This window comes from Larimichthys crocea, chromosome XXII (assembly GCF_000972845.2).
Source record: "Larimichthys crocea isolate SSNF chromosome XXII, L_crocea_2.0, whole genome shotgun sequence".
Classification (NCBI taxonomy): Eukaryota; Metazoa; Chordata; class Actinopteri; family Sciaenidae; genus Larimichthys; species Larimichthys crocea.
The window spans coordinates 11,349,255-11,370,586 of record NC_040032.1 but is presented as its reverse complement, the minus strand read 5'-3'; the positions used below and the strand labels follow the sequence as shown (position 1 = coordinate 11,370,586).

The 21,332-nt window shown below is 43.6% G+C and overlaps 1 protein-coding gene across 1 annotated transcript in view; it reads right to left on the bottom strand.

Annotated features, from left to right (window-relative positions):
- Positions 1-2,493: 2,493 nt before the first annotated feature.
- jam3b (junctional adhesion molecule 3b) overlaps positions 2,494-21,332 on the bottom strand; it is a 30,426-nt gene continuing 11,587 nt past the window's right edge. The window contains exons 2-10 of the mRNA XM_010746708.3: positions 9,460-9,528; positions 9,262-9,375; positions 9,023-9,175; positions 8,359-8,561; positions 6,931-7,030; positions 6,272-6,401; positions 6,128-6,182; positions 5,547-5,738; positions 2,494-2,892 (exon numbers count right to left, since the gene is read on the bottom strand). Of these exons, the coding sequence (XP_010745010.1) occupies positions 5,703-5,738; positions 6,128-6,182; positions 6,272-6,401; positions 6,931-7,030; positions 8,359-8,561; positions 9,023-9,175; positions 9,262-9,375; positions 9,460-9,528 (860 nt within the window). The 3' untranslated portion in view covers positions 2,494-2,892; positions 5,547-5,702. The remainder of the gene's footprint in view (positions 2,893-5,546; positions 5,739-6,127; positions 6,183-6,271; positions 6,402-6,930; positions 7,031-8,358; positions 8,562-9,022; positions 9,176-9,261; positions 9,376-9,459; positions 9,529-21,332) is intronic.

Here is a 21,332-nt window from a genome sequence, read left to right as displayed (position 1 = left end):
TACTGATTCTGAGACGTGAAGGAAAGATTGTGGCTGACCCCTCACAACCTGGACACAAACACTGTCTTCTGGCAGGAGGCTGTGGTGCATCAGGATAAAAACAAGACTTTTACCCTCCACGCATGTAAACATCTAAATATTTTTCACTATGTGAACTTTTGCACACTAACTAATGAACTTTTGCACATTCTTCTGCACAAAGCTGTGCAGCTCTTTTCATTTTTATAAACATATCGGACATATAACTGTCCTTATATTTTTATGTTGTTTTGTATGTGACTTCACTCACAGACTGTGATGGCAGTGGTTCACCACAAGAGTGCAGAGTTAAATCACATCAGGAGACAGAGCTGAGTGCTCTGCTCAGGTTCATCTTCAGTTTTTGTACATTCCTGACATTTTGCTTCATTATTTAGTGCTTTAACATTTCCATGACAGAATGACCTCTGTCCAGATTTTACTGGAAAAACTTCTGAAGCTTTAAAAAAAAAGGTTTAAACTGGCATCCGGTGCAGCGTCGGCTCAACAGAACATTCTTGATAAAAACATATCATCCAAATAAGTCAGTGAGCTGTCAGTCAAAGAAATAAACACCATGTTTCACATCGTTTATACCACTGACACATCAACAACCAGAATTACAGAAATGGGTAGAAACAGTTGTTACAAATGGGGAACTGATTCTTTTAACGAATAAGTTCTGGAGAAATAACAGTGATCCTCCTTTTGCGAGAAGTCTTATGATCCCTGCAGCCTTCATGTTCATAAACATGACATAACACTGACTCACTTTGTCTCAAACTGGCCCTCAACAGTCTGCCGAGACATCCGAGTGTCATTTGGTGAAATTCACTCCAACTTCTTCTCATGCTCAGACTTCAAACTTTTTTTTTTTTAACAAGGATGATCCTTTCTGTCCCGAAGTGGCTCGAATTATTTACGTACGGCCGGTCAGGAGCAGAAGGTGCAGCTGCTGCTCGGCTCCGATGCTGACAAATATCTCGTCAGCGTGTCAGTTTGTCACATCATGCTGTGATATTTTCTAAATAGGCTGCGTTCCTTCTGTCGAGTACGATTTCCTCTGATCTGTCTGCTCTGCTCGCACGTCTGTGTGCAGCTCTCTGCTTTCTCTGTCTTTGTGGTGTTTTTATTTGAAATATGTGACACATTGGCACGTTAATGCAGATTATTAGGAAACTTTCATGTTAATTTTTGAAACGTATAAACTGTAAAACATACTTGAGATCAACTTTTTTTACATTGCACCACTTCAGGGAATGTAGGGAGACAGAAACTTAAACCACATTTACAAAGAAACGTGGTTTTCAAAGGAGTTCCACCAAGTACTAGTGGAAAAATGAGGCCCAGGTTGGTTCCATTTGAATTCATTAGCCTGTAATAATTTCACCTTGTGGATAATGTGGATATAAATGTTTTACATTCATGTTTGCTGGCATGTATTCTTCTTCTTCATTGTTTTGATGAATTGTTCCTGCCTCCCATTGTCAGTCGGTGGAACACTACGGAAGCTTTAAGCAGACAAACCTTTTATTTCCTCAGTTTTCTCGTGAGTTCATTTAATTTGTTTTCTCAAGATCTCAATTTATTTATGTTACTACTAAATGTATGACTGCTTGGGGCTTCTGTAGAATACTGTATACATGTCACATAAAATGTACGTTTGCTATGAGTTGTTGTGATTTTGGCTGAAGTACAACTACTTTAGCCAACATCACAACAACTGTTTATCTTAGCAGACTAGAAAGTCAGCTGAATGTGCACGGACGAGTAATTTAACAATACCTGACACCAAATCCTGTCTGGAATAACAAATTAGAGAACCGGAGCCGTGTGCAGTCACTGGATTTGTTTCCAGTGAAGACCTAACCCCACCTCATCATTCCAGACTGTGTACTGGCAGGGGGGTGATGGTGAATTACGAGCAGCACGACCACGAGCACAGATCTGACCGTCAGGTTTGTGAGACGCTCTGTTGCGTAACGAAGGCCGTGCAGCTGCAATGAGTCAGCCTTCTAAAAAACCTCGTGCTCTGTTCCGCAACTAAAAAAAACGTTTGGAAAATAAGATGATTGGTCAGGTTCACGGACAGAAATGTTTTTCTTGGTCCCACATTGGACCAAACAGACAAACCCCCTCAGCTCTAATAGATTTCACAGGGAATTAAACAAAGGCGTCCATTGGCTCTGTTGCAAACTACAATATACTATCCCTGCTGAGCTCATTGATTATAATACTGTTTATTCAGGAAGCTGCTGCCAGTTGGCGCGACACCCAGAGAGGAGGGGTAAGAAAGCTGTTTCCAGTGTAGGAAGCAGAAATGGCTCAAGTGGCACTGATAGATTATGGCTTTAGATCAAGAAAGATGCTGACAGTGATGGACTGTCACAGCGGAGTGGATTTCTGCGGCACTTGAGGAGGATTGAGAAATTCTGAAATGACACACACACGGTGAAGAAGAAGCAAACACGGATGTTTCCAGTACTATTAGAAGTGAGTTTTATTAATCACAAATAGAGTGGATCTAAAATGAACAAAAGAAACAAAAAACAGCCTCAGCGGGCGCTTAACGGACATTCTACCGTACGAGAGTTTGGTTCAGAGAACTATGTTGATCTTCCATGATGTACCGGTTTTAACGGTGGTGGATCAGTGATCAGTGGAGCGCCGCTATCCTTGAGTTGAAGTTAGTTTCCGCTCCTAATACAGAGCACACCCTGGAAACCGTCTCTCACTGTGGTGTTAGATGTTACGACCTCCGTCACTGCTGCCACCTTACATCCAACCAGGCCGCGGGCTCTGCAGCGTTACGGCCTAACTCGGTTCGAATGTTGCGGTGGATCAGCGGTGCGTTCAAAATTCTTCCGGCTGACGCTGTTAGAAATGAAAAATATACCTCAGGTAGCCATGACAACGCATCTTTTTTTTTTTTCCAAAACATGTTATAAACCACAGCTCATATATAAACGTCCCTGCTTTGGGTATCCTTTTTTAATTTTTTTAATTTTTATTTTTTTTGCCTAATAGTGCTATGTGTCTTTACCAAAAATAATTCCCACTATATTTAGGCACTAATATACTTCTTCTATTTCTACTTCAACATGTCTACAACCTTCAAATCTATGAAAAAAACAACAACAACAACAACAACAACAACAGAAAAGCTATTTACAAATCTGCAGATACGCGTGTAAAGAAGGGGGTAGTGGACATTTGCGGTGGTATCATTCCTCTCAAACGCCGTGCTCGTGGCTAAATGAACTCGAGGGGCGAAGCGTCGCGGAAACGTACGAGTGGGAGAGGGAGCATGGCCGCAGAGAAACTGGACTATGTTAAAAAGGCACTTAAGAGGAATGAACTTTGTACAAATGAAGAGATGTGACGTTTAGTGTTACCTGTGAACTTAACTGGGTTAATAGCACGCGTAGAAACTTTTTCTCTTGGTTCCTTAATGCGACGTGTTAACTCTGGGGGGGGGCTGAGCAGTGTCGACGCCTTCCTATGTGCAAACGTTGGGCAGATCGTCTCTACCATGACCGATACTCAGTGAACATTTTATCACACCAACAGCTGCACGAATACTGATGCGCGTTTTGTTCTCGCGTCGAGAAGGAGCCCGGAAAATATCCGAAACGATGAAGCGGTGAGCTGAGCATCATTTTAAAAAAGTGACACGAGGCTCGAGTGGCGCTCGAGTCGAGTTCATGTTTTAGAAACGATACGATAAAACGTCGCCTTTTCTCAGTCGTACAAATGGAAAGAGTTTCATATTGCCTCAAGAAAAAAAAAAACATTTTTCACCACTTTACATAATCCTGAAGGAGAGAGGAGAAAAAAAAACAGAACAAATATCTATATACAACCAGTACAACTGTTAACCCTCCAGACCTCAGCTGTATGTCACTGTGATGAAGTATCAGTCAGATGTGTGTGTGAGGAATGAGTACAACGTGAGCGTCAGTCAAACCTAAACAGGATTTTTTCTTCCCGTTTCCGTTAAAACATTTAGTCACGACTAAAGATTAGAAATGTTAGAGGAGCTCTACTCTCTATTCGTATTAGAAAAAATAGCTTGTAAACAGATTGGACACTGTGACTAACGTGGTCCACCTGATTTTTCTGTGTACGGACTAGAAAGTTTGGGTATTTGCTAATTTCCCATCCTGCCTGGTAACTTTAGTAACTGTAGCTTAAAAAAAACAAAAGGTGAGCAACATTATGTAACTTTTGTACCGATGCCACACTTCCTGCACAATTTTTTTTTAAGTACCATCGAGCACGAGAAGTACGTAACGCTTTACAACTTTTTCACTGATTCAGGTGAAACTGGATCATATTTTATGGAGAAAATGTTTTCTGGTTTTCCCTCTGATGTCCTCTGGCTGCTCCGCCTCAAACTCTCTGATACACAGTAAACTGCTGTGAAGTGTAGCTGCTGTTAGCTCTTCTCAGTTAGCTGTACTGCCCAGACTAGGCACTCAAAAAGTAGCACAGGAGCTTTAGAGTGCTGGGAGGAAGAAGTTTTTCCAGGCCCAGCGTGGGTGGAGCGCAGACAGAATCGGAGCCAGATTAGTGGGTCAGGTAACCACGCTAAGCAGCCTCTGCTGGACTGAATGGCAAATGTTACATAATGTTGCAGTTTTGTTTGTGTCTGGAAGGTTAACTTACAAACCCTGACTATTATTATCATCATCATCATTATTATTATTATGAATATTAGCATTATTATAGTGTAATGTGTGTATGACGGCAAAACTCTAAAACTGGACAGCAAAATTCAATATATACAAGATTAACAGCAAGCGTAGAAGGACACTTAAAAATCAAGAAAATGCAGCACTGATCGTGTACAGTGTTTCACAGCATTTGACTGGCACTCTTCAAAGCTTCTTACAAAGACTATCTACAAACATTAACATGGAAGTCTCTCGACGACAGAAAACTGGGCGTCCCCAGAGGAGAAATTAAATATGTAAGACCGCCGATCAAGAAAACCACATCTCGATATGAACACGATTCTTTTTTTTCTTGGTGGTGTAAATGCTTACGGCTTGATGCAAAGTGGTTAAAGTGTTACATTTTTTTTTTTTTATCATCCACAACCAAATAAAAGAAAAAAGAAAAAAAAAAAAGAAAACACATGTTAGTATTTTACAAATATTTAAAAAAGTAAACCTTTATCTATAGGCATTTTAAAATATATTCCATCAAAAATAGTCTGACAAATTTCAACAGTAGAAAAGAAATGTTATACAAATGACAAAAGGTTTGAAGCTAGACGTTTGTAGTAGAAAGGCGTCATGATTGACTGTGGAGGAGAGACTCCTCCTTTTCTACCTGCAGAACAAAGATCTCCTCCACCTCCACCGGCGTTTCAAATCATGCAATAACTGTAAAGTAAGAACTCCATAATTTAGCGAAAGAATTCATTTGTTGGTGATACGAGAGTTGGCGTATGAATCTCAGTCCCTACGTGTGTGTGTGTGTGTTAAGTCTGACAGATTGTTTGTCCCGTGGAATCTTGTCACCTTTGGCAAACTTGTAGTAGTTGTCGTTGGATTTCAGTCGTGCTGAGAGCTCAGAGCATGAAACTCGTGGCAGCTCCGTGGTCAGACAGCGTGGAGCGCAGTCCCACATGTCATGTCCTTCACTCAGCACAATGCCCCTCGTCGTCTTCTCCCTTTTCAGATAACGAATGACGACTTGTGTCGGAAATCCCCCTGCAGAGAAGACACAGAATTCATCACGTTACCGAAAGAGTCCACAGACGTTCAGATGTTTTCCTCCTACGCTGTATGTTCGTGTCGAGATTTTACATTTTCCTCGACAGTTCAAATCTGACTTATTTGGCAGTTTACCGAGGTGTAGACTTTCTCTGCGTTCTTTCAGAAACGCAGCCAGAGCACCAGAACGGCTGCCATGACACGTTACTGTGGCTATTTATAGCTCCCATGAATTCATCACACGTCCCTATAAACCATCGTCGGCGGGTTAACAGGTACGTCGGTACTAGACGTCAGGAAAGATAATCAATGATTGGCTGATTGGACTGTCCTTCACCAGCTTTAATAACACTGTCAGGCTTTCGGATCTAACTGCTTCTACAAACCTCGTCCTCCGTCCTGACGTAGTCCACTCCGTCTCCTTTAGCTGGAACCTTGTAACTAAAAGAACACAAAGCACATCGTGGTGTTAGCGGTGCTGGCCACACAGGAGTGCGTGAGTATTTGTGGATCGCGTCTTGGCGTCTTACTTGTTCCCCGTCTGTTTTTGGCTGGAGAAGAAGCCTCGCTTGTACGCACAGCAGATCCCCGCTGTTATACTTAAGAGCACTACGACCACCACCAGCACGCCCATGACGATCCCGACGACATCGATATCGTCTGTGGAGTTCAAGTTAAGAAGGTAGAAATGAAACACTGACAGTTTTTAAAGGGTCATTGCTGTAAAACAGTGAATGAAGTATTTCATTTGACCACAGCAGAGTTGGTTTATTGCTGGAACAGTGTGACAGTCACAGTTTTGACGAGTTTTATTCTGTTTCTGTCGAGTTACGTTGATCAGTGAGATCAAATTTGTGTTTTTGTCAGTGGAGATTGATGTTTCTGGTCATACATAGAGGATCTTACTCTGTGTGAGTCCTGTCCATTATAGTATGAGATGGACTTTAACAGGGAGATTTGACCCAAAGGTTTGGTGAATATTTTCATGTTTATTTTGACTAAAGCAGTTACTGCAGAACAGTGAAGAGACTAACAGAGATGTTTTGGTGAGTTTTATTTTATTTCTGTCCAGTTTGAAGTTTGATTAGTGTTTGTGTCAATGAAGTTTGTTTTGGTCTGAGATTCTAGTGCTGTAGTGTGAATAAATATATATTCGCTGCAGATATATGTGTGTCTGTGCGACACTTACAGACTTCCATCATCTGCGGTGGACACTCGGCGTATCCCGCGTCGTTCTTCGCTCGACAGAAGTACTCGCCTGCATCTTCTTTTCTGACTGAGATGAACTTCTGCATGGGAGAAATGACAAACATCGATCTGATTAATGCAAAGCCGTCGTCTAATGCTCCTTCTGTCAACCTTTATTTAGTCGATCGTTGTTTATCGAAGCTTTTAGAAATTGGACAATGATCAATTCAATTACGATTTGTACATAGAGTCCTTCAGGCAGTCAGCATGGAGGGACGGAGCAGCACTGACGGTTACTGTGTGACATTCACACCACATTTACATTCATTTTAATAACTGATTACCATGTCAGGGGACATTACATATGAAAATCCAGAAGAACTGGACTGCTGCCTGTTTCTGATAAAGGATTCACTCCTTTATGAAATGAACAAACTCTGGTCAGAGGTGTTCTCTGCGGCTGTCACGTGAAATCCTCTGGGACTCAGTGAAGGCAGAGAGCGTGTGGTGCTGTATTACATTAACCTATGTGAAACTGTAGGAAGTCTGCTGCTCTGAACTGAAACCTGAAAATAATAGTCAACATAGATGAAAAACATGAAGTGTGACTTAAAAAAACAAGATTTTTATAATATTTAAATGAACAAATGTTTTATTTTTGTTGTTATTTTCTTTTTGGTAACACCTTTGTATTGTATATTTCTTTTTTCCCTCCTATGTATATTCAACTATTTATGTGAAAGTTCTTTTTATGGTAAATAATCCACATATTATATTAAAACTGCAGGAATAACTCAGTGTAGAAGAATGAAAATAAGAAATGTGTTCATAAATAATAAGAAGTGTTGCTTCTTCTGGATTTCTCTCAATGTTCCAAAAACAATTAAACTGAAACTTCTTGACCAAATCCTGTAATCTAATCTAATCTAATATAAAACAATAATAAGTTCCTGCCTCCACATCGTTTGACGGACATTATTTCCTTACATGGGAGTGGCAGAGGGGAGTGATAACTGTTTTCCTGTGAACCGTCTAAAAATAACGAGACGAGTTCGGTCGAAAAACCTCATCAGTTTCCAGCTTTTGACTCTAAACTTGAATAATTTGTTTGTTTCGAGACGAATGCTGCGGCATGCTCTGTGCGTCACGTCTTAAAGGCCAGCATGAAGGTTGACAGGAGAGTTCGGGGCGAGCCGCCGAGCACATCGAGCCGTGCTGGAAAGCGAGCGAGAATTGAGGAATGTGCAAACGAGGACATCAGATTCCCCTCGTGGCTCAAGCCCTCCCGCACCATCAACTGTCTCCCCAAAATATCTGCCCCCACCCCTGGGCGTCAGGCCACCGTCTACACCCCCACCCACCCTGCTGCCCCGCCCTTGCCACTCGTGCGTGTCCTTGTCCAAACACATGCGCACGCACACATACTAACCAGAGTTCCTGTCTCTGCGTTGAGCAAGTATGAGGAGTTGAAGAATGTGTGGCTGGTCTTTGGGTCGGTGGGAATCTCCTCTCTGCTCTTGAACCACTGGTACTGAGACTTGGGGAAGCCCTCGTCCTCCACGCAGCTCAGCTCAGCCGACTTCCCAAAAGGCACTGATTTCGGGACGCTGCATTTCGGCACCACGGGCTTCACTGTGAGGACACAGAACATATGATCAGAGACGTCAGGGGGAGCTTTACACGTGTTGTAAGCATCAGACACATTCTTCCATGATGCTGCAGAGTTTAAGCTTGATTTGGATGCTGTGATTAAAAAAAAACACAACAACACAATGTCACTGGACCGGTTCACTGGACTGACGGGAACGGGTACGTGATTTTTGGCCTGTGCCAGAAAACGCCACCAAAACACGCGGCGCTCGCTTTCTTTAGCACTGCAATTCAGAGCAGATGCAGTTTCAGAGGTTTCCTCTTATAGCCCAGAACACGCCTTTGCAGCTGGGCAGGTCTGGTCATAACACATCCTCGTATGTATGCCAAAGGGTTGGTGCGACCTACAACGCGGTTTCATCTTACAGCATCTAAAGTGCGAATCACTGAGCAAAGGTCTCTCTTTAAGGACACAATAACGTCTCGTGTCTTTGAGTCAGTACCTCTTACGACGAGGTCGATCACGATCTCGTCGAATGACTTCTGGTCTTCGGCGGCGGTGACCTCGCAGCGGTATTTCGCTGTGTCCGATCTTGTGGCGTTGGTTATCACTAACGTGGCGGGTTCTCTGATCACCGCTCTGTTCTCCAGGTCACCTGTTGGAAGAAACACATCCTCAGTGATGCATACGTCAGCTTTAGACAACAGAGAAGACTGACCTCTGCGTTTCTTCACACATTACCTGAGATCTTCCTGTCAAAGTACACATAACTTGGTCCCTCGTTTGTTATCTTCTTCCACTCAATTCGTGGGTTGGTTGTAGAAATGGACTCAATCAGACATGATAACTCGATTTCTGCAGGACAGAGAAGAAGATGTGACTGATGTGACGAGCTGCTTTTGCACTTGATGATGGATGTATTTGTTTGTCGGCTCTTACTGTCAAACTCGTCGGTCCACGGCGACTCGTTGTTCGTTTTCAGGACGACTGCCAACACGCTGAAGTAGCCTGCAAAACACAAATGAAGACATGAGACTCGACGTGAGGCTCTCCGGAGCATGAATTTTCATGATACCGCGATGATCTCATGCTACTCGCACAATACCAGCTGACACCCAGTGATGCGCGGTGCTTTTTTTAAACACCCTCCTTGGGGATGTTTCGAACGTGTTCGCTCAACTTGAATTTCCACGAACGCAATTCAAGTGGCGATAAATGTGGATGAGCCGCATCGGCGTGATGTTCTCAACATCTCGGTGCTCTTTCGGTTCGTGCTCTGTTAACGCCCGTCTTCCATTTTTAGTTGTGTTGGTCAAACTATTGTGTGTGTCTGTAACGAGGGTGGGGAGGGGAGGGGGTGCTGTTTCTATGCACAGTGGATAATTGCGCAGGGAGGCATGTGCCCTTTTCAGGGCAAGCTCGCCATGCCAGTAGTTCAACCGCCTGCCGAGCCCTTCTCTCTCTCTCCTCTCTCTCTGAGCCTGATGCTGCCGCCCATGTGGGACTAATGGTGCAAAAGCGCCCTGCAAAGATCTGTGTTGGTATGTGGTGCAGGGCTAAGGCCTTGGGAGGGGGCACTGCTGAGTCATCCTGACACACAAAGTCACTTCCACATGAACGTCCGCCGAGGAACACGCTCGTCAACACTTCCAGAGACATAAAACGAACGTCTGACTCGTGGATTCAGGGTCAGTCGCGTCACATTGTGACTGAACTTCAGTCTCGCTGCTGAATCTGAAGGGTACATAAAGAATAAGGAGCACTCAGCTGGAGCATGTTCAAATGTAACATAATTGTTACACTGTGTGAACACCAGGTAACGACGCTTGTGTCTCCTCTCTTACCTGCCTGTCAGAGACGAGTCTATTCAGCAGAAGAAGAAGAGAGAATGTTGTTTAAGTGTGGTCTGACCTGACCCTAACAGACATGAACATTCAGACCTTATGGCCACTTCAGAGGAAGTTTCTAACATGCTAGTAAATCTCTATGGAGCATACAGGTACTTTGGTACTCATAGTTTCCATAAAACGACTGAATTGTGGAGAATCGAACCGATATCGACAAAAGACTCAACATTTAGATTTGTATGTGTGAGCTAAGTCGGCTTCAAGAGGTTTTATACATCCAAACAACTGATCTGGTGTCTGCCTGACGTCTGCATTTATGTGTTAGAGTGTGTAGCCACACATCAGGCTCAGCTTTTAACTGAAACATTACAACATGTGTATCATGGATGGATTAATGAACAGATCTACAAGAGTCCCACGGTGCATGCAGTGTACAAATCAAATGCCACTAATTAGTGATGCTAAAACGGTTTTGGGCCTCTCATTCAAAAAAAAAACTGCTCAAACGGGGATGACCTGACCTCCACCAACTGTCATCTGGACACGCAGCAGTGTCTAGGGTCACCTGCAGGAGCAGACAGGATAAGCTGATTAGCCCACGGATCTTTCTGGAGATCATGACAAGACGACAGCTTGTTTTCAGCCGCTGCTGACGGTAATAACGCGGCGTGGAGGTTAAACGTAGGTCGACAACAACAGATCGACCCTCGGGAAGATGCTCGGAAAGTCTGAAACTCGGAGTTTAGATTAAGATTCAACGTGATCAATTCTACACGAAAGATGCATTTTTGTCGCTACTTGTTGATGACAAACAATAAGTCTTTAATTGAACAGCCTTTATCTTCCCTGCTGAACAGTCCAGGAGCCAAAATCTGAATCCAGACCAGCTCCAGGTGCTGCTCTGTATGTAGCTGACCCTGACTTTAAATGTACCATTTGAAGCTACTTGCAGGGAAATGAAGTTTTAATAAATATTTGATTCTCCAGATTTTTCTGTACTACAGCAGCAAAGAAAACAAAGTTTGGTCCCGAGAGGAACAAGTTCTCGCCAACTTAAAAATCTGAGGACTTGAACAAAGAACTGCGAAGGAGTAAAGATGAGAGCGTGCGCTCCTTCTCTGAAACGTGACAGTCAACCAATCCGGTCGAAGCCTGTCACCTGCTTAGCTTCCTCGCAGCGCTGCACGCAGTCCTGGCAGAATTAAAAGCTGCGTGCAGAGTCGTGACGGTTTTTAACTCCCGACTGTTTCCGAGAGCTCCGTCTGTTCTCGTTCAAACGTAAAGCATCTTCTGATGAAGCGACTGGCAGCTTCTCTTTACAATGTAAAGGTAGAAGTACGATTGAACATGTGTTTACACACAATAAAATGTATTCATGTACTTGTAGAAACATGCTATTTTTACTGTTTCTGACAAAAGCTTTGTATGTGAGGCATGTCAGCGCTTACGTCTGGCTTTAAGTTTCAAACGCACTGCATGTACTGTGTAACTTAAAACCAGATCTAACTAGGCCAAGTATGCCAAGAGTCCAAAATATCAGAATATGCCGCGTTGAAATAGAATCTAAAGTTGACAATAAATTATTCCAGGTGGTTCGTCTCATGCTGAAACTCAGCTCCAGCTCTGGTCTGACAGAGCCAACGGTTTCACCCCTCACCCCGGGCCCGGCGCTGCTCCTTAAATCGGAGAGTATTAGTGCAGATTAGGTGCCTAAGTGAGCTTGACGTGGAGATAAAAAGCTTGAGAGGTCTGCCATGGAAACAGCTGTCCAGGAAAACACATGAAGCCCACACACACTCAGAAAGACGGCCGATGAAGTTCATCGACAATATAATGAGAGCTAGGAAACAAGGAGAGACGCAGCTGATAGTTATACGTCGTTATGTATGACACAAACACGTCAGAGACCCTTTCAATGCATGCATCAAAATTCTAAGATCTAAATATAATGAGGACTGGACGATATATCGATATTTCAACCCATATCGATATATTTTCAAACGCGATATAGCACGAGACCATGTTGTTAATATTTTGTGTTAAAATTACCAGTTCACTTTTATTTCTCCTCTCCCTCTGTCCAGGTCTCCTACTGCTCGTTGACGTCGTCACGTCAGAGTCTCCAATAAGTCCAGAAAAACTTGAGTCACTAGTCACTTTTAGGGAAAAAATAAATCACTAGAGGGCCTGTAAAGTTGCTAAGTTGTCACACTGGACCACTGATTAGTGTGTAAACCGGCGGGCCGTTAATAACAGACGTATGAAATTATCCGGCCACGGAAAAAATATCGATATATATCGAGTATCGCCACTCAGCTAAAAAATATCAAGATATGACTTTTGGTCCAAATATAATGCTGCACAGTGTTACGACGAGATGGGATGACACTTGTTTTCAAACAGTTTTCAAGTCTTATAGATGAACTAAGTGTTACTGATTAAAAAATGTTTTCCTAATTTATATCGCGGTGAAGAAGCAGCATTTTTCTTCTTTTTGGGTTATGGACAGACAAATGAAGATGAAGAAGTCTTTGTCACCTTTTATTTGGTGAAGCAGCTGAAGTCCGACAGAAAATTGGGGAGAGTGAAGGGGGACGACATGCACCAAGTGCCACAGGTTGGTGAAAGTGAAGGCGACCACTGCGGTAAGGACGCTCTAACAGGGGCGCCCCACTTTCTATCATCTTAGAGACAAAAGTGTGGATGAACAATAGAAGGAACAGCCTGAGAACTCTTTGTGCTTCTGCTGATATAAATAGTTTTTTTGTACTTCTTTAAAAAGTGAACTTCTGCTGCCGATTCGTGGAACTATCAAACACACAAACAGTTGCAAAAAGTGCCTCTGCTGCCCTCTGGGTATAATTTCAGCAAGGTTTGCATCTTTTTCTAACTGTGGGGCAACAACAGCGAGAAACAGCTGGACTGTCCGGTTAAAAGTCTGAGCCCGATGAAGCTGCAGGATGTGCTGACGGCGTGTTATGAGAGCGGTGTTTTCCATCTCTCCACCTGTCTGTCTGACACATCCTTCCCCGATCATGTCATACTCATCCTGTCTGTGTTCTTGTCTCCTTGAATAGCCTCGTGCTAATAGAGCCGGCGATAACTAGGCGTTACTTATTTCTGTGTGTGTGAGGGACGACTCTCTGACACACAGCGTGTGTGGACGATGATGTGGAACATTAGCTTTTAAACCATGCAGGTGCTCTCTGGTCTATGTCATGAATTCTGGGTTGGACACAGCTGGATGAAATCTTGTAAATCTGCATCAAAGTTTATTTTTTAATCTTCCTTCCCGCCCTCATGATGGGCGCAGAGCTTTCTCTGTAATCTTAGTGTAATGCCCTCATAAACCCCCGCAGGTTTTAAATCACTGAATAATACAATAGGCACGGAGGAGGCACGGAGGAGGCACGGGTGTTTCCTGATGCTCGCGCTCTGTAATGAATCCCATCTTTTTTCTGTTGTTCCCCCTGGGAAGCCGCTCTCTTCCTGCACCGCTGCTCGGGTGTATCCAGAGAGGTGAAGCCGCTATCATAAATAGAAAGGTTCAATTAAGCAACCTGGTGTTATTCCCCGTGGAACACCGCCTCCTCCTCATGCCTGTGGAGAATATTCCCACGCCTCTCTGGAAGCTCAGACATCAAAGTACATACAGCGAGTCTCGCTTACTATCACTCAGCTGCCGTTTGGAAACTCTTCACGTATTTTGCGTGCTGCTGGAAGTTGCACGGAGCTTCTCGGCCGCGGAGTAAGTGAAGAAGCTGTTGATATGAGCATCCGTATATATGTTCAAAGTGCAGACTGATCCAACAGAAACGACCTGCCGTGGCAATAAACAAACCCTCACCCACCGCATGAGCATGTCAACCGCTGACATCTCCAAGGCCGTGTCCTCCAAATGATAGATTTTTTAACAGTTTATAAAAATGACAACATGTGAGAATATACTGTACGTGTCAGTTCACTAAAAACATCTCACCTTACACGAAGCATGTGCTTTTAAACGTGTAGGAGCCAGGTTGGTGGTTATGAGAACATACATGCTGTATACGGCTGTATAGCTAATGTTACATGAAAAACATGGCCTAGATACCTCTGATACATATTCAGCACCACGTTTCTAATCCAAGAAGCAAACGTAAACAAGCGTACCGAGGAAGCATAAAAACACAATAAGTGTGTGGTGGAGAGAGACTGGAAAAATGAAAAGTAAAGAGGTCAGAGATGTGTTCGTCGTCACATCAAAAGCTCACCAAAGCAAACGAGCAGGTGATTAGCAATGTAGATCTGCGCTGAAGTAAGTTATGAGACTAAAATAAAAGTTTTCAGTGAAGTTCATAACGAGGTCCACGTCCTGTAAATGTTCCGTTATAAAACGATAACCTTCTCACAGAATATCACTGTGTCACGGTATACAGTGTTACACATTTATTATTCATGTTATTAAATGTATTGTGTCCTTTATATTTTTTACTAATATGGTAGAATTTAATCCGTAGATAAGCAAATGTACACGGTGTTATATATCATATATTATGTATTATTTTTTATACAATGATACACCGCTGTGACCCTAATTATCAACTTTCATTCAGATTCTCGTCCCCGGCCTGAAAACGAGCTTCTTTCATAGCAACTCTTAACAAAACATCCTGTTAACTGCCGTCCGCTGAAAGCTGTGTGCCATATTTTATGTTTACTTTTGTGGTTATGTTTAATGTATCTGTGTATTTATGTATTTCTGTGAGGCTTTGTGCACACTGTGGCAACAAATGTCCTTCTAAGGACAATAAAGTATCGATCTATCTTTCACCAGTAATGTTGACACAACTAAAAAACAATTATTATAAGACTTCCATCTTCGGTTCAACATCGAGCTGCCACTAAAGATAATTGTCATTTTCTTGATTAATCAATTATCTATCGTTTAGTCCAAAATAACTGCAATTTTTTTGGCCACTGGTCAAATGAATGCTCAGATTTTACCAGCCACCATCAACCCAGCAGCAAATCCTCACATTCAACAAGCTGAACCTGACTTAAAATGACTTGAATGATTAATTAATTAACAAAATAGTTAATCGTTTTTTTTCTGCTGATCAATTAATCAGTTGATCAACCAATAGTAATAATTAATATCTTTCCAGATGCATTTGGCTCTGGGTGAGTGAACCTGAATAGTTTGGAGTTGGATAATTCTGGATAAAGTCTCTTAAGATTCAGATCACACACTTAATTAATGAACTCAGATGATCAGATCACTCCTGTGAGTGGAGTCTCTTAGAACGACGAGCTGACTTGATCCTTTAGTAACCGCAGATAGACGGATAAAGGCCTGCCCTTCACAATTCATGCTGTGCTGAGAGGTTGCCAGGTCTCCTGTGGGGTTTCACTTGTGCGTCCCTTTGAGGAGTCTCTGCTGGAGTTTCTCCGCTGAAAGCACACAGAAAATCATTTAAGGGGTGTAAATGTTTCTGTCCTCCTGCAAACTGGGTTAAGAGTTTTTGGCACTGCTCACATGACCACTAGATTTCTTCTCTAGAGCTTGAAAGTTCATCGTGAGCCCCGAGCACAATGTAGCCGAGCCAGAAAAGGCAAAAGCAGAAAGGACGAAAAATAAAATGCCGAGAGATTTAGAGAATATATGCCACAATAATCATCAACCTGTAAACCAGGCGCTACGCTGACTGAGACACAAAGTTGCACAGCGCATTGCTGCAACATTGTCGTGTCTTGCATGCTTTACCCCAAGGAGACGCTAATTTCCATTTGATAAAGGTCTGTGATGTCAGCTGGGACACAAAGCCAGACAAATTAATTCATAAGAGCATCACATATTACCATAAGCTTCTTTCTGAGAGACGATTACAGCTAGATCCTACACAAAGCAAGCTCCGGCACTCCAGTTCCCATAGCGATATTGATGATATTTCCATAGTAACTGCTTCTTTTTCTGTCTTAGTCGTCGCTTCTCCTGCCTCCCACCGGTGACCAGCGCCCGACAGGATCCCACCTGTCTCGGTAGCTTGTGGGAGAAAGTCGCTGAACAGACCTCACACGTCTTCTTCCATGAAAAGAGTCGTCTCTTGACACGGTGACGGAGAGGGAGAGAGTTTTAGGGCTGAGCAGACAGGGAGGGATGACCCCAGGGTGTATTGTCACAGCTGTGGTCATCCACCAAATGATCTCAAGTCGCAACATTCTTCTCCACACTCGCAGCTACTTCTGCCTGTCTGGTAAGTTGTGATAGCTCTGTGCAAACTCCTGGACAGTTTTATCACAGAGGAACTATTGAAGCGATAAAATAAAACACAGTGAAACTTCAGGCGGAGTAATGTCTCTGTTTGATCGACTGGGGAAATCTCTTTCTACTAGTCAGAGAAAAACATTTTTTCATTACACACTTTCAAAGACAGACTTTTATTCCTCTGAGCTTAGACTGCACTACAAAAATGATCTAAGGCAAAAGAGCCTCTGAGAGAACGATTGATCTGTGTGAAAATGTCCAAAATTTGTGTGTCATGTGGAAAGGGGGCTCGGGGAACGCACGTGTCCAGTGGTAAAAACAAAGATGCCCCTTCAGCTGCTAAGCAAATGTCAGCACGTTTGAGCATAAATGGATGAACCCAGAGCAGCTTGTCACCGTAGGAGCAGCAAACTTCACGTGTATGTAAAACATGCAGCTATATTAAACCTGCATATAAATGTATCACATGCTGAACAGGGGTGGAGTGGTACCAGTACATTCATGTGTGGTAGCTTCATATTTACAGGACTAGCACTCGAGTGGTGTCAATCATCTCACCTAACTTCCCAAACACGTCAAACTGCTCTTTTATCTAAAAGTGCAGCATCAGGCACATCGGTGGGGTGGACTAACCCAGTCGCCCTGCCTCTTCTTCTTGCGGCCATGTAGCATACAGCAGCCTGCAGAATCCTAATGCTCCGAGATGAAAGTGGTCAGACTCACATTGTGTTCAGAATGCTAAGTGGTCTTTAGCTTCAACGAGCGCTGGAGCAGAGTACAGCACGAAGGCCAGGTGGAGGTAGGGGAGAGTATACATACGCATACATGATGTTACTTCATCTCAGTATCTGAATACATATTTTTTTTTATTATCTAGAAGGTTGCATTTCAATGAAATCAAACCGGCATGTTTATCCTGAACTCAAGGCGTTCTACCCCTGAACTCATTCTGTCTGACTAAAAGTTGTATCCTGGTATCAAGTGTTCATTGGAATGCATCCCATCTCTTCCAGGTGTACTCAAACACAGGTGAGCTTTCCCCCACGAGGGGTCCTTGTGTATTCATTTATTCTGCATTTACATACGAGGCTGCTGCAGGCGCTGATCTGTGCGCCCCGGTGAGGCCAGGGCAACCCGTGTGCCTTGCTGCTGGTGAGCCCTCTGATCCAGGCAGGGTCAAAGACTCGGCCTGAGCCAATGAGAGGATGGAGGGAGGCAGGGAGCGGGGAGGCTGCTGCTGCTGCTGGTGGTGGTAGGGGTGGAGGGTATGGTGTCACTGAATGCCTGGGAACCTGTCACTTTGTGTCAGTGTTAGCGTCTACATCTGGCCTGCTCTCACTTTGACCTCAAGCGAAGTACGACTAGCTCACAGGACTGGACCACAGAGTCGGGCGAAAAAAGCAACTTTTACTCTTCCACCTTCCACGCAGGGCCTTTCACTCGCATTAAGCCATCACTTCACATCAGGGGACTCGCAGACACCAACACTCACTTAAATGCCTGTTTGGGAAATGTGCACACGCCTAAAAATACTCATGAATCTCAATATTCATGAATCTCACTCAACTTTAAACTTGTCTCACCAGACTTGGATCTTACTTCTTTATCTCCTGAGTAAGTGAGTAAGTTAAAGGTCCAGTGTGTAAGACATAAATGGAATATAATATTCATTCTATATTTTCATGAATGTATAATGATGTGATGTGAAGAGATTGCAATGCAGCAAATACACCACTAGATGCAACTAAATCCTACACACTGGACCTTTAATTCTCCTTTACGATCCATTTCCCATTCAGGCCTTCGACTCCAGGGAAAACTACAAAGGTTGGACTACAAAAACATCGATAATATTCATTTCCTGTCATTCATGCCATCACACACGATTCATCCCTCCCTTTAATTCTGCCACATTTGTAAAATATATTTAAAACTAAATTGAAGGATATTTGCAAATGTAACCAAACACACTCGTGCACTGACAGCATCGATGTGCGTTGTTTACTTTTTGTACAAACCCTGCAGGCATCTTAATTCACATCAAGACATAAAACAGATAAAATAAATGAATGTGACAAGTGTTCATTATATAATTTGTTTTATATTATACGCTGTTACATAATTATAATCCCTTTATTATTAAATAATTATGCAAGATGATCACATGCTGTGATATTACGGAGAAAAGCTTCTAAAGAGACATTTCAAGTGTCACATGGACAAACATCAAGTCTTCCTCCACAACGAGGCATTTAGAAGGAGCCGATATTCACTGAGCGATCTTCAGCGATCATATTACTCATTCATTAAGTCATGTGAAACATCTCGGCCTGGAAATAATCAGATTGTGGCTGCTGTATAAAAATAGTACTGTTGTTCGGTGTCACACTGCTTCTTCACATGGTCCCAGCAGCCACGCATGCCAATGGAGACCTTTGTTATGTGACACAGTTTTCGAGCAGTGGGAGTGAATGAATGCTTAATTAAGCAGAACAATGGACGCTGGGTATTGAGGCTGAGGACACAATAATCACCGACTGCGTATATTACGGAAGTGTCGACCTAAATCCATTTAGCAGAAATCCAGTCATGAGATCATCTCAGGCAACATGATACTGCATAGAGTTATATTTGAGACGCAGTGTAACTCCAGTATTGCAGTCTCTCCTGAAACACTGCGCCCCCCTCCTCGAGCTGTCTGGACATGAATTACTGGCAGCATGACCGTGTCTGTCACCTGTGCACTCATGGTCTGTTTTATGAACCCTGCGCCGTGTAATTTCGTGATGTTTTCAAGATTAACTTGTAAAATAAAGTCACACATGCTGCGCGCTCACTGCATCAGCGGTGACGACAGTGTCACTATAAAATCTAAAAGGAGCTTGAAGGGAGATAAAAATCCTCTAAGTGGTGATACATGACAGATTTCTGTGTCAGTCCTGACACTGCAGTTTAATGATGACCATTACCATCATGATCTGCTCCTCACTAGAGTGAGAACAGGTTTGCATTCAGATGCCCAGACACTATTTATAGTGACTGTCAGCACCAGACTGAATCCCTGGAGTCTGCTAATTGGGATCCCTCCCAGGTAAGAAGTGTGAGCGGTGGTAAAGCTCTCCCCGACTTCCACAACGGCAACTGTAACGTCCCGATGAAATAATTGGACGCTCATTCTTCAAGCCCGGGTCAAACCTCTTGAGGAAGACGACGAGAACGCCTTGTCAAAACAGATCGAAGCATAAGGCCAAGAGGGTGTGCGGGCCTCCCCTGGCGCAGAATCTCTGTTATGCGAACAATCTGACATGCCGCACATGTTGGATGTCCGAGTGAATTGGGGAGCTCCGTGGCGTCAGCTTAAAGGAGATCTAACAGGACGAGGGGGAGGGGGTTAATTCAACTCGCTGCAACAGTTTTTTGGGCCGTAATCAGAGTCAAAATCCCTGCGCTCGAATTGGAGCCGCTACCACAAAAAATCTGTGTTAAATCGCGCCACACTCGGTGCCAGAATTAGCTCCTCAACACACTCAGCACAGATGGCATCAGCGGCGCTCGGTGCAAATGCTTCACATTCTGGTCCAGGCTGCCTGACCCCTTCCTTAATCCTAATTAGGAATGCAATTTCCACGCAGGCCCTTTTTCAAGCGTGATGAAAATAAACGTTTGTGCGTTGGCTCATGGGTAGTTTAGTTTTTTAGGATTCCTGCTGACTGCAACGCCATTTTACAGCGATCACAAATGACCATTGCTACTGTGCGCGCAGTCAACAATGAACTGGTCAGATAATAATACATGGTGGTAAATCCCTGGATAACATCCTGCTGCCTGTCCACACACCAAAACCTCCCCCACCCTACACACACACACACACACACACACCTCAATAGAAATAGTTTTTTTTTAAAGCTTTCAATCAGCACACCACAAAGGATTAACCAATAATTCCTCTACAACGTATAAAGATCTGGAAACACTCATATCATGCTAATCTGGGTGCCTGGATATTAACATGGGTCTATTTTTGACCAGCCAGCAGTTCCTCTACCTAATAATGCTCATTTGGCCAGCACACCGACAGAGAGATGGAGGGAGGGGGGGTGTTGGCTGAGCCACAGACTGCATAGATAAGCGCTCATTGTTGAGTGCGTGGACCGACCCCGATGAGCTAAGGCTCAGCTGAACAATAATACAACAGCACACAGCAGAGACGTGTTGACTTAGCAGGTCCAAAAGGTTTAATCTGCCTCGCTTCCTGCATGCTCCAAGGATGCCCCGCTGTGGGCTGAAAAGAGCTGAACTGAAAGGGTGCTTTTTGTGATGCAGCCTTTAGGCGCGCTCTAACTTTTTTTATTACAACTCTGCTGACTTTTACTTTGAGCTGTTTTCACGAACCTGCACACGTCCACAGCGTGGACAGGAGCTCGGCGCCGACTTACTGCCTCTGCACTGCACTGTTCTCTCATCTGAGGCATGTCGTAACTAAATGACACTAACCGACTAAGCATGAACGCCGACAGACAAATGCAGCTGTGCATTAAAAAAACACACGTGCATATCCGAACGCACTCATGTCTTGAGCTGTGTAGCTGTGCGTTTACGGCACTCGGGGAGCATAATGTGTGAGATGGCAGCAGGAAGCTTATAAAGTCTTCATAATAGGGCCTCCCAGCAGCATTCAGCTCAGTCATCAAGATGCTATCAGCTCTGAAACAGCAGGC